Source organism: Suricata suricatta, chromosome 7, assembly GCF_006229205.1.
Source record: "Suricata suricatta isolate VVHF042 chromosome 7, meerkat_22Aug2017_6uvM2_HiC, whole genome shotgun sequence".
In the NCBI taxonomy this organism is placed as follows: domain Eukaryota; kingdom Metazoa; phylum Chordata; class Mammalia; order Carnivora; family Herpestidae; genus Suricata; species Suricata suricatta.
Genome location: NC_043706.1, coordinates 32,006,389 through 32,017,489, shown reverse-complemented (window position 1 = coordinate 32,017,489; position 11,101 = coordinate 32,006,389). Strand labels below are relative to the sequence as shown.

The following is an 11,101-nucleotide window of genomic DNA, read 5'->3' as shown; positions in this document are numbered from 1 at the left end:
CTTCGCACCGCGCACCCCCCACCTCCGGATTGGCCGCTCCAGCAGTCTTCGGGCCGTCCGCCTTCGTCCACTGGATTGGCTGCGCCCCCGTACGGAGGCCCCGCCCATTTCCCCGGGTCCTTTGATCACGCGCCTGCGGCTCTTCCGGGGCCTGGGAGCCAACCGAGGGCGTTCCTGTCCGGGCTACAGCGGCGGGAGGTAAGGCATGAACGGGTTGGATGCGCTGCAGAGCGGCCGGACAGGGCCGCGCCTCGGGGTGCCGGGATTCTAGGATTCCCAGGCCCCTCTGCGCACCGTTCCCCGAACCTCACTTCCCCGGCCTGAGCCGCCCAGCGCAGTGGGAACTGCCTCCCACTCGCCGATGCTGGTCCGCATCCTAGGAGCTGCCTGTCACTCGCCCCACCTCGGCATGTCCCCTCGACCGTGGGACGGTGTGCATGTGACTGGGCAAGCTCGGTGCCCCGACGGACACCGGGTATGTTGTAGTTCTAACCTTGCCCTCCGATGGAAGCCCAGGCGAAGCGGGGTCAGGGACATTGGGGTCTGCGTGCAGGAGCCCATGGACAGTCTCCTTGCATCTGTTGATGGAAGCCGACCCTGTCACCTCCCGCCTGTCAGCCCTCGCTAAGAGAGGAGGGACCTGGGCGGAGCCCCGGGTGGGGACCAGAGGGAAGTGACATCACCTCCCAGATACAATCCAGCCCTGCCCACTTGTGTCCACCCTGGCACATGAGACCAATGTGGGGAGAGGCTCTCTAGGCTGTATGTGTGCAGTAACGCCGGGGACAGGGAGGGCATAGGGAGGTCCTATGGCCTAAAATCTGGGGAAGGGACCAGGACTGAGGCAGACTCCTTCAAATGCTCCTTCTTCACCCACGCGGCCACAGTGCAGGACCCTCATATTTTCGCCAGATCTCTCCATTTTGCTCCACTGTGGGAGCAGGAACCTGTGTCTAAACTTTGCCCGGTTGAGATGTGCAAATGTTTGGCCAGCACCTGAGCTGGGCCACACCCTGATGTGGGGGTTCTCGTGCCCTCCAAACCCAGGATTTGCTGAGACTCACTGGAGGGTTAAACCCAGCACGTTGACCTGGATGAGCCCTTGTCCCCCAGGGCCTGCCCTAAGTTGTGATACATCACAGCTCTTGGGGAGGGATCCAGAACTTGAAATTGATAACCTCCCTTCCTCCTCCCCAGGGAGCCCAGTGGAGGCGCCCTCCCGAGGCACTACTGCCCATGCTGACCACCCAGCCCTCCGGCTGCCGATGTCATGAGTAACACTACAGTGCCCAATGTCCCTCAGGCCAACAGCGACTCCATGGTGGGCTATGTGTTGGGGCCCTTCTTCCTCATCACCCTGGTCGGGGTGGTGGTGGCTGTGGTAAGGAGCCCCCACACTTTTGCGAAGGCAGGGCTAGGTGGGCCTGATCCAGCCCACACACACCATCTTGGCTGTCCTGCTGTGGAGGGGGGGAGAGGCGGGTCTCACTTGTGGGCCGTCTTGGGCTCACACGCAGCCTCCACAGTGCTGTGTCTCTGTTACAGGTAATGTATGTCCAGAAGAAAAAGCGGTGAGTGCCCCTGCCCCGTGTTACCTCCCCTGCATTCTGCTGGTTTCTTTCCTTGGCTCCCTGGGCTCTCTACATACGTTATTAAGATGCCTCTCGGCCGTCCTTATACACGCGTGAAATCCCCTACACCCCATGTCAGGTTTTCCTGCCCGTACTCGGCTTACCCACCTGAGACGGGCCCCTTGTAAAATCGGGCCTGTGTTCTTAGAACCCTTGTGTGCCCCTAAAGGCACCCCCTTGCAAGAGCCCCTGCCTTGGACAGTCAGGGGTTTGAAGGGAGTGGGCACCCCCCCTGGGCTGAGCCCCCTCCCCTGCTCCCCAGAGTGGACCGGCTTCGCCATCACCTGCTCCCCATGTACAGCTACGACCCCGCAGAGGAACTGCATGAGGCTGAGCAGGAGCTACTGTCCGATGTGGGAGACCCTAAGGTGAGCACTCAGGGGCGGGGAGAATCAGCAGTGGTCTGTCCGCCATGTTCACCTCCAGACTCCCCCTGAAACAGGAGCCTGCTTCTGCCCTCAGCCGTCTCCCACTTGAGACCACCACCAGCGTGGGGGTGCCTCCAAGGTTGTGTTGGGCCCTCCCTCAGTGCCAGGACCCAGCCTGATGGCATGAGCTCTTCCCTCACAGGTGGTACATGGCTGGCAGAGTGGCTACCAGCACAAGCAGATGCCCTTGCTGGATGTCAAGACCTAACCTGACCCGCCCTGCCCCAATCTCCAGAACCATGGGGTCTTAGGAATGCCCAGGGCCCACGGCTTGCTGCTTCCCACTTGCACTCACCCAGCTCCCCCTGCTGGGTACCAGGGCTCCTTTCCTCCCATCCACTCCCAGTAGCCCGCCCCCCCCCCCCCAATGGCCTGCAATCCTTTGTGGGCTGAGCCTACCATCCACACCCAAGGGGCTAACAAGTTTTTCCTTCTGGGGTAGAAGGGTGGCACTTTTCTGAGCCCTCCCTAACTTGGCTTTGGATGTTTCCATGGTGACAGGGCTTAATGTATAGTATTTGGTATATATATTTTGTAAATAAAGATGTTTTGTGGCTAGGGGTGTGGTTGATTTCTCCCAGAGGCTCGAGTTACCTTCCCCCAGCTAATGCTTATCCTCCCCCTCCCCCAGCTGGGAGAGCACCTTGAAAAGCTACCCCCAACTAGGTGCTCTACCCCAGGTACCTGCTACCACAGAAAAGACTCCAGTCCAGAAAAGGATATTTTTTTTATTCAAGTAACTGCAAATAGGAAACCAGACGGGGGGGCCCCAGGCTGGGACAAATAATGGCCACCTCCTCCCCGGCAGAACAGGGGGAAAAGGTGGCCCCTACACCCTTGGGGGTCTATACAGGCCCCCCCCTCACTCTGCTGCAGCATCCTAGGGGCGGGGCCCCACCTTCCCTGGGACTGGGGTGGTCGGTAACCCAGCCTGCTCTGCCCCAGGCCCCTTCCCCTAAGAGCGTCTTGGAGGAGGGGGATGTGGGCAGAACAGGAGGCGGCAAGGATGAACATTTGGCGCTGGCCGCAGCAGCAATGATGGATGTCTAAGAATGAAAACATTGAACAAAAACAACACAACTGTCCAGAGGTAGTTTGTGAACAGAGGAAAGATGGAACCAGAACCTTGGGGGGTGGGGAGGAGCAGAAGGGTGGGAGTGGGCAAGGCTAGCTCCTTGTTATTAGTGCCCCGTGTGAGGAAAGGGGAAACTGAGGCCTAGGGCAGAAGCGGATGGGGTCTGGCGGCAGCTCCAGCCCACCTTAGGTGGCTGCCACAGGGAACCTGGGCCTCCTGGATAAAGGGTGACCGGAACTGCCCCCATTGCAGTGGATTCCAGGGTGGGGGTGAGTGAGCTGCACCCCATCTGGCGAGGATAGGGGGCTCAGACCCGTCCTGCCTTCCTTCCTGTGCCCTGAATGGGGCTGTCCAACCTAGAGCAAGGACCAGGCAAGGTGGGAAGGAAGAAAAGCGGGTGTGAGCCGCACCTGGGGCTGAGCGCCCCTCCCCACAGGCCATACCCGCTGCCAGCACAGTGGAGTGGAGCAGATCACAATGAGATGGGGCATGGGCCCCTTTTAAGGCCAGGGGAGCCCTCCCAGGCCCCTTAATGGGAAGCCAGGGGGAAGAGTGTAGAAGAAAAAGGGACCCCCAAACCAAGAGCCCAGTCAGCAACATCCCCACCACTGAGCTTGGGAATGCAGCAGGGGCAGGGTGCGGCGAGGTGGGACGTCTCTGTCTGGAAGGGCAAGTGTGAACATGGGTGAGGGGTCACTGGAAACCGAGACCAAAGGAAACTGCTCCCCACTCGGGCCTCAGGGCCCCGCAGCGGCTGGTGTGCTGTGTAGTGTGGTGGCGAGGGCGCAGGTGGGTGGCGGTGACATGTGGGCCTGGGGGAAGGGGCAGGGGCGGTGGGAGCGGAGCTGTCCAGTCCCAGAAGGAAACTGCTCCTCGGTGAAGGAGCAGGTGGCACGGCGCGGTCACTGCTCCTCCTCGGAGGACTCCTGTGAGATGCCCTCTTCTTCCTCCTTCTCCTGTGAGGTGGGCAGGGCAGTCAGCAGGAGTGCCAGGCCTGCCCCCCCAACTCCCGGGGAGGGGGGTAACGGGAGGAGGAAGGGGCACAGGCCAAGATTGCCCCCACCCCTCTCTCTGCTCCCTGGCTCTCCAGAAGGGGATGAGTCAGGGCTGAGTGTGTGAGTGACTCAGCAACCTCCACGGCCCAGTTTCATTCATAAAAAAGGAAGAATTTAAAGGGAGGGAAAAAACCCACACACACACTGCTCTCACACGGAGCCAGCCCCCCTTGGCCCTGGGGCCTGGGGTGGGTGTAGGGTGAGGGGTACCCGCACATCTGGGGGTAGCACTGAGCTCGGGGAAGTGAGGAAGTAACTGGCTTTCTGTGGGAGAAGGGAGAGGTGGCCAGGGGGAGGAACCCGGGAGGGGTGGCCGCAGGGTACGTATGCGAGGCCCCCCTGCTGGGTGCAAGTGCAAGGGGACCAGGTGGCCTTGGCCCGCAGGGGCAGCTGCTGGGCTGTGGTGCTGGGTGGCTGACTGACCCCAGGCCAGGGCGGGGAGGAAGGGGAAGTGTGTGCCGCCGGGGCTCACTCACTGGGCGGGAATGTCGGGACACCACACGGGCCTGCAGCCCCCGTGCCAGGCACAAACTCCAAAACAACTTGTTTCCTGTTACTCACTCCTGGGGCCCAGCCAGCACCCCCTGACCCCCCTCCTCACCCTGGTGGTGGCTCAGCTCGAGGAATGAAGGCCTCAGGGAGTTCAGGGAGCAGGTTTGGGGTAGAAAAGGGCCAGGAGGAACAAGGCCAGGGTGGCCCTGAATGTCAGTGTAGGCCCTAGAGGCAGCCTCCTGACTCAGCCTACCTCCTTCCATTACCAGCTGTTTAGGGGGGCTCAGAAATGGATAGAGGAGGACAATCATCACCCTATGCCCAGGTAGAATTCGTTCCTCCTTTCTGTTGGCAGGGGATGGGGAGGGACTAGATGGCCTCCAAGTTCCCCCTAGAGGTTGAGTCCGTTCTAGGAACAGAGGAAGGAGAGCAGCCCCGCCCCCCACTAGGGCAGGGCAGGGGTCTAGTCTTTGTACCTGGGACCCCTTACTTCTAAGGACACAGCCCTTAACAGCCCTGGGCAGGGCGCCAGGACCCAGAATCCCTTTCCCTCTCTAGGCCTGGCTAGAGTGATGTTGTCCCCCCATGCCTGACTAGGGTTAGGTAGAGCCACCTTTCCATGGTGAGCACCCAGGACAAGCATCCCCCCAACCTCCACACCCTCCCCAGAAAACCCAAACAGCCGCCGGCCTTCACCTACCAGTTTTTTGGGTCTGCCCCTTGGTTTCCTCCCTGGAGTTGTGGTAGTTTTCTAGATAGTCCGAGAAAAGATCCACTGAGTCAAAACTGTCCCGGACAATACTCCCCCAATGACCAGGGCCCCAATGGTCGGGGAGAGCAGGGAGGGGCAGAACTACCTACCTCCGCTCGGGGCAGCCCAGGACTCTCACCCCGGCAGGCCCACCCGAGTCCAGCTGGTGATGACTGGCCAGCCACACTGCCCCCCCCAATATACACACATGCCCCCCACTCCCTCCTCCACCCGTGACTCAGAGGATATGAGTCGTGTCTCAGAAAAAATAAAATAAAAAACAAAACAACTTCTCCAAGAGGTTGATGCCACTGTGAATCTGGCCTTCTCTCTTATTCCCGCTCCCTCGGGACCCAGGGGACCCCGGGGACCCCCTCCTTCCCCCGCCCCGAATGAAAGGAACACTCTCAGCTCAGGGACTGGTGCAGCTGTCCCTTCATTGTTCCCAACTCTCCCTTCTCCAGAGGAGGAAAGCCGCAGGACTTCTGACTTGACTTACCCATTGTCCTGGGCAGGACCAAGTCCCCAGAAGGAAGACCCAATCCTTGCCCTGCTTCCCCCAATTTGCGAAGACTCGCTGCCACCCATATGCCAGGGAAGAGGGGGCAGGGTCCAGTCCTCCCCCCGCCCAGACCGCCCCGCAGCTGTGGCCACAGGGAGAGGGCCTCCTCCTTCGTCCTCACCCGGGTCTTGGCAGCACCCTTGTTTTTGCTCCCCTTTGGTCGGCCCCGAGGTCTCTTAGGTGTTGGCACTTCGCTGGGTTCCTTCTGCAAAGACAGACGGGGTCATCAGGGACACAGATGCCACCTGTCCCGCCCCTTCCCGAAGACACAGCTCTCTAGCCCCCCAGCAAGACTGAGTCAGCAACTCATCACCCCAACCCAGAAATCCACAGGAACCACGGCAGGCAAGCCCGTGATTCAGGTTCTCACACTGACCGTCTTTTGCAAAGCCTCTCCCATGCATCCCTGTGATAACAAAATGACAGGAAGCCAGAAAAGGGAAAGGTGTCACCAGGGCAGAAAGACACTGTCAGACAGCTCTGCCGCCAGAACGGCTCTAAGCTCTCGGGGCAAGTCACAGAATGCTTGGGCCTTGGTTTCCTTGACCGTAAATGGTGACAGGACTCACCTTACGGAGTAGCGTGAAAAGGAAAGGAAGGACGTGGAAGTGTCTAGCACTGGGCCCACACTGCTGTCTGCCCCCTCAGATGATAGACTGGAGACTGTGGGGGAGTCAAGAGGGGAAAGGATGCCATCCCACCCCTCCGCACAGTGGAGGGAACCTCCAGAAGGAATTATGCCCAGATGTAAGAAACTCGGAGATCCCGGCCACGGTTGCCGCTGACATTTTAATAAGCCTGACAGAGTAATAACAGTTTTGGGGTGGTTGCCCAGAGGCTGTTTAGAGCTACAGTCCAGTGACCCGACACCCCTTCTCGGACACCCCCCGTGGAGCCCAGCTAACAGGCTCGAGGTGGAGACTGAGGGAACCCGATTGGCCTCTCTGTATACACTGTGGCGGCAGGTGAATCCCACCACTCCCCACTCTCTAAAGAGTCCGTACATATGGCGCTCTCCAACCTACAGGCGCGGAAGCCCGGAGCCCACGGTACACAGGGCAAGGGTTGCCCTTGATCCCTTTCCTCTTCCCAGGCAAAAGGAAGCAAGCTGGCCTCACCAGCTACTGCCCCTCTGAGAGAATCCAAGATCTCCCCCACAGGACTGGCTGTGCTCCCTGTGGTGCCCCCAGAGGCCAGGCTGGCTTTCCAACCCCAGGAGACCTGAGCAGGGGACACCACCAGGGTTGAAGGTCACTCTCTCACTCTCACCACCTCCCCTGTATCTTTCAGTTCTTGGACTTCAGTGTTTCTTTCACAGAACCCGAGCCTGGCCTAAGGTCACTCGAAGGGAGGTCCGCGGATAGGTGCTGGCCCAGGTATTTGATACAGGCCTGGATTAGGGACGTACAGAAATTGACAGTGAAGTATTTAGAAACTTTCATGGTTAACTGACAGACTAGTAGGTGCAGTGAAGCTCGGGCCTAGAAGTGTGGAACTTCTATATACACGGAACTCATCGTTTCTGTTCTATAAATGCAATGGAGCACAAGAGACCGGAAGTCAAGGATGGGTAGTTCACCAGAGTGCGAGCTCTCGCGAGCTGGGTGACCACAGGGTCACTTCTGGCTTGAATCGTCCAGCAAGATTCCTCAGCCCCCACTTCTCTACTGGGGTGTGAGGAATGAACCAGGGTGGGCGTGCACTGGGTGCTGGGACACATGCCGAGCAAGGATTCTGCACCCCTCTGTTCCAGTTCTCACTTGCCCGAGACACCTGTCACCTCCCTAGCCCAAAGGGGGTAAACCGAGGCAAAGGTTTGGACACCCACCTGACTCCCTACCAGCGCTGTCCCGGGACTCACCGGAGGCTGCTTGCGCGGCCTGCCCCGACCCCGCTTCTCAGTGCCGTCCTTTTCCTGCTTGGAGGCCAAGGGCTGGCTGGACTTCGAGCTCGACTCACTCATCTTCCCTTCTCTCTGGAGCAGGTGGAAGGGCGATGGCTGGGATGCTAGGAAGCAGGAAAAATCGTTTCAAACACAACATCTTGCTTCGGCTACCTCCTACCCCCCCTTTACCACTCCCACCCCCAAGGTGGCCTGTATGACTGTGCCGGCTCCCAGGGGATCCAGGATCCCCACCCTGCTCAGGCAAGTGGGGGTGGGGTCGAGCCGTTGGCTCTAATCAGCTCCTTATCTCCTGCTTTGTTGTTTTGCCACCCCCAAAGGGCCCAGGCCCAAGAGGCACAGCTGGCTCCGGAGTGGCTGTGGGCACTTTGCTGGGGCAAAGGTGTGGATGAGGTGGGGGGCGGGAAGCCTCACATAGCCAGGGGTCCCTCTCCCTGGCCAGCTGCCCTTTCTCTTAAGAGGAAACCAAGCTTGAGTGGCTCACAGACCACAAGGGAAGAAAGGCAAGCAGAGAGAAGCAGCCCCGGGTACCCATCTGGCAGCCGTGAGCATCAGTCCCCGGCCCACCTGGCCAACAGTACTGCTCGGCCCATGCCTCAGGACCAGGCCAGGGCCAACCTTGATCCTGTACCAATCGCCTGGCCAGGGATGGTGCCCACCCTACCAGTCAGTTCTCTCTGCTCCCTCCCTGGGTAGAGCCTTAGGGACTCAAGAACAGAACAGTCTGGAAAAGGGGAAGAGAGGTGAAATTGCATAGGAGAGGAAAAGAAACCCAAAGCAGAAAGGTGGAGTTCCTCTTCCACCCCCGTCCTCCTGGAGTCAAATGAGACTGTCCCCTTTGATGCCTGCTTTCAGGAGGGGCAGGAATGGATGCTTCCGAACAGATGCTAGGTGCCCTCCCCCCTGCCCCTCCCCACCCCAGCCTGGGCAGGGCTGCTCCTCCAAAGCTGCTTCTCTTCTAGCATCTTCCCTCTTAGAGGTCGTTTTGGGCTTCATCAGCCCTACCAATTCGGAGTTTACCTAAAACCTCCCACTGCTAGGAGCATCTGCCCCCTTTATCTGGGAACCTCTTCCAGAAGCTTAAAAGATAGTGAGAGTGGGGGTGCCTGGGTGGCTCGGTCGGCTAAGCATCCGACTTTGGCTCAGGTCATGATCTCACAGTCCATGCGTTGGAGCCCCACATCGGGCTCTGTGCTGACAGCTCAGGGCCTGGAGCCTGTCTTCAGATTCTGTGTCTTCCTCTCTCTGCCTGTCCCCTGCTCACTGTCTCTCTCAAAATAAAATAAAGACATAAAAAAAAAAGAAATCTAAAGACAGCGAGGGTGCCCCACCGCTTCTGTCTTCCCAGCTAGGGATGTGCAACCTGGGAGGCCTGTGGCTCTACACCTCCCTGGAAACCAATCTCTGGTGGCACTTGGCAAAGGGTGGGCCAAGAGGCCTCACTTCTAACTAAAAGACCTTCCATCTGTAAAATGGGGGTAATGCTAAGACATCTACCTCAACCGCCTCTCCAGACTGGTGCAAGATCAAACCAGATGACAGTTGAAATGTGTAAACAATGGGAAATCTCACTCCAATCAAAATAAAAACTAGAACATTTAATGACTTTCCTTTTCCATTTTCAGATTTTCAGATGATTTCCAATTTTAATTCGATGAGAGAGTAAAAAAAGCTTTGTGGTGGTTTTTTTTTGTTTTGTTTTTTGCAAACTTGGGACTTTTGAGGGCCAGAGGCCCCCATCCCCAAGCATCAAGATTCTCCAGACGGCGAGACTTTGTCTGGTAATTACTCTATTTTATAATATTTCAGACTTAAAGACCCTTTTAAACAAGGTGGTTGGTGATTTATCCTGCTCCGTCATTAGTGGCTTGGCCTGCTCTGTAATTACAGGCAGTGATTGGAATCTTATATTACACCACAGGTTTCCCTTCAAACTAAACATCAAAATTAATCAGCCTAAATGAGTGCTGACCTCACATGAGGTCTGCTGAAGGCCCCCTCACAGAGGGGGTTCCAGTTGGGCCAAGCCAGCCCCTAATCCCAGAAAGCCTGGGCCCAAGGGATCCTGGTGGGTCCCTGGGGAAGTTCTTGCATCATCTGGTGCTTCCCCCCCCACTTTTCACTACTGGGGACCCTTTCATCCACTCTCTACCCCCTCTATCCAGGCCTCCAGGAACTGAAGGCCTGAGGCCCTCTCTGGTGAGACCAACAAATGCTTGTCTCTTCCACCTGTTTCTGAAAATCAGACGCCTAGCTAGGCGAAGCCATGTTTAGGGCCCGACCTCAATCCTTCAGTTTGTAATAAGCTCTTCTGGGCCTCAAGGTTGTCCGCTCCATACACCGGGTAGGCAACGTGTATTCCACAAATGCTTAGGTAATCTACAAGAACGACCCTAGGAAATCCTCATGGCACTCCCTTGTTTTCTGGAAAAAAAAGTAGCCCAGAGAGGTCTGACGAGTTACCCAAGGTCACACAGCAAGTAGGCGAGCAGGATGGAGTAGGTTCTTGGCGACCCCTGTAGCCCACCACTTTCCTTACCCGCCTGGAGACCGGTTAAGTCCCTGTTGCCTCCTGCTCCAGACCGGGCCCCAGGGTGACTCTGCAAGTGTCTGCACCGGGCCGTTGCAGGTTGGCCGGCGGGACTAGGGGCCAGAGCGCGCGGGGGGAGGGGCACAGGCTGCTCTTGCAGGCGCGGGAAACTGGTGCACCCCGACCGCATGCACCGCCACGCGGGTGCACCCGGCCCCACTTCCTGCCAGAGGGGGCACCCAAGCCCGCCTTGGGGCAGGAAACCTGGCGCGCGCGGGCGCGGGGTAGAGGAAGAAAGCCACCTCCCTCCGAGCCCTCCCCGCAAAATGAAGTCCAGAAGAAAAAAAAAATTTGAAACGGGGAGTCAAAGGGACTAGTTCCAACAGAGCCCTGCAAAGCAGAGAAACCTGTTTGTGGGGGCGGAGGGCAGGCCCGGCCCTGGGGACTGAAGAGGCGCGGGCCGGGCCAGAGGTGGGGTCCGGGTGAAGCCCCAAACCCAGGCCCGCGATTCGGCCTCATCTGCGTAGGGAGGGGGATTGGAACCAGGAGAAAGGCCGAGCGAGAACGGGGTCGAATTACGGGGTTCCTGCCCATCCCCCTCACTTCTAGAACTTCCCTAGGCTGCGGGGGGCGCCTGGCCCCCTGCTCGCCCGCTGCGCCGCAGCCTGTTCCTC

At 58.5% G+C, this 11,101-nt stretch overlaps 2 protein-coding genes across 7 annotated transcripts; one reads left to right on the top strand and one right to left on the bottom strand.

Moving 5' to 3' along the window:
- The first annotated feature begins 54 nt into the window (after positions 1-54).
- SMIM29 (small integral membrane protein 29) lies at positions 55-2,617 on the top strand. Of its 4 annotated transcripts, none has more exons than XM_029943943.1 (5): positions 55-198; positions 1,198-1,381; positions 1,546-1,571; positions 1,933-1,999; positions 2,202-2,617. In XM_029943943.1, the coding sequence occupies exons 2-5, from the start codon at positions 1,271-1,273 to the stop codon at positions 2,265-2,267; spliced, it is 270 nt and encodes an 89-aa protein (XP_029799803.1). In that variant the 5' UTR covers positions 55-198; positions 1,198-1,270; the 3' UTR covers positions 2,268-2,617. The 4 variants fall into 4 exon arrangements, with proteins under 4 accessions (XP_029799803.1, XP_029799804.1, XP_029799801.1 ...); XM_029943944.1 differs by having other exon boundaries at positions 85-198; positions 1,198-1,321; positions 1,894-1,999; XM_029943941.1 differs by having other exon boundaries at positions 91-198; positions 1,894-1,999.
- Positions 2,618-2,767: 150 nt separating this feature from the next.
- Positions 2,768-11,095, bottom strand: HMGA1 (high mobility group AT-hook 1). 3 transcript variants are annotated; one of them, XM_029943938.1, is made up of 5 exons: positions 10,437-11,095; positions 7,823-8,001; positions 6,116-6,199; positions 5,382-5,432; positions 2,768-4,090 (listed from the first exon to the last, which is right to left on the bottom strand). In XM_029943938.1, the coding sequence occupies exons 1-5, from the start codon at positions 10,615-10,617 to the stop codon at positions 4,037-4,039; spliced, it is 549 nt and encodes a 182-aa protein (XP_029799798.1). In that variant the 5' UTR covers positions 10,618-11,095; the 3' UTR covers positions 2,768-4,036. The 3 variants fall into 3 exon arrangements, with proteins under 3 accessions (XP_029799798.1, XP_029799799.1, XP_029799800.1); XM_029943939.1 differs by having other exon boundaries at positions 7,856-8,001; XM_029943940.1 differs by lacking the exon at positions 10,437-11,095 and having other exon boundaries at positions 7,823-9,063.
- Positions 11,096-11,101: the final 6 nt, after the last annotated feature.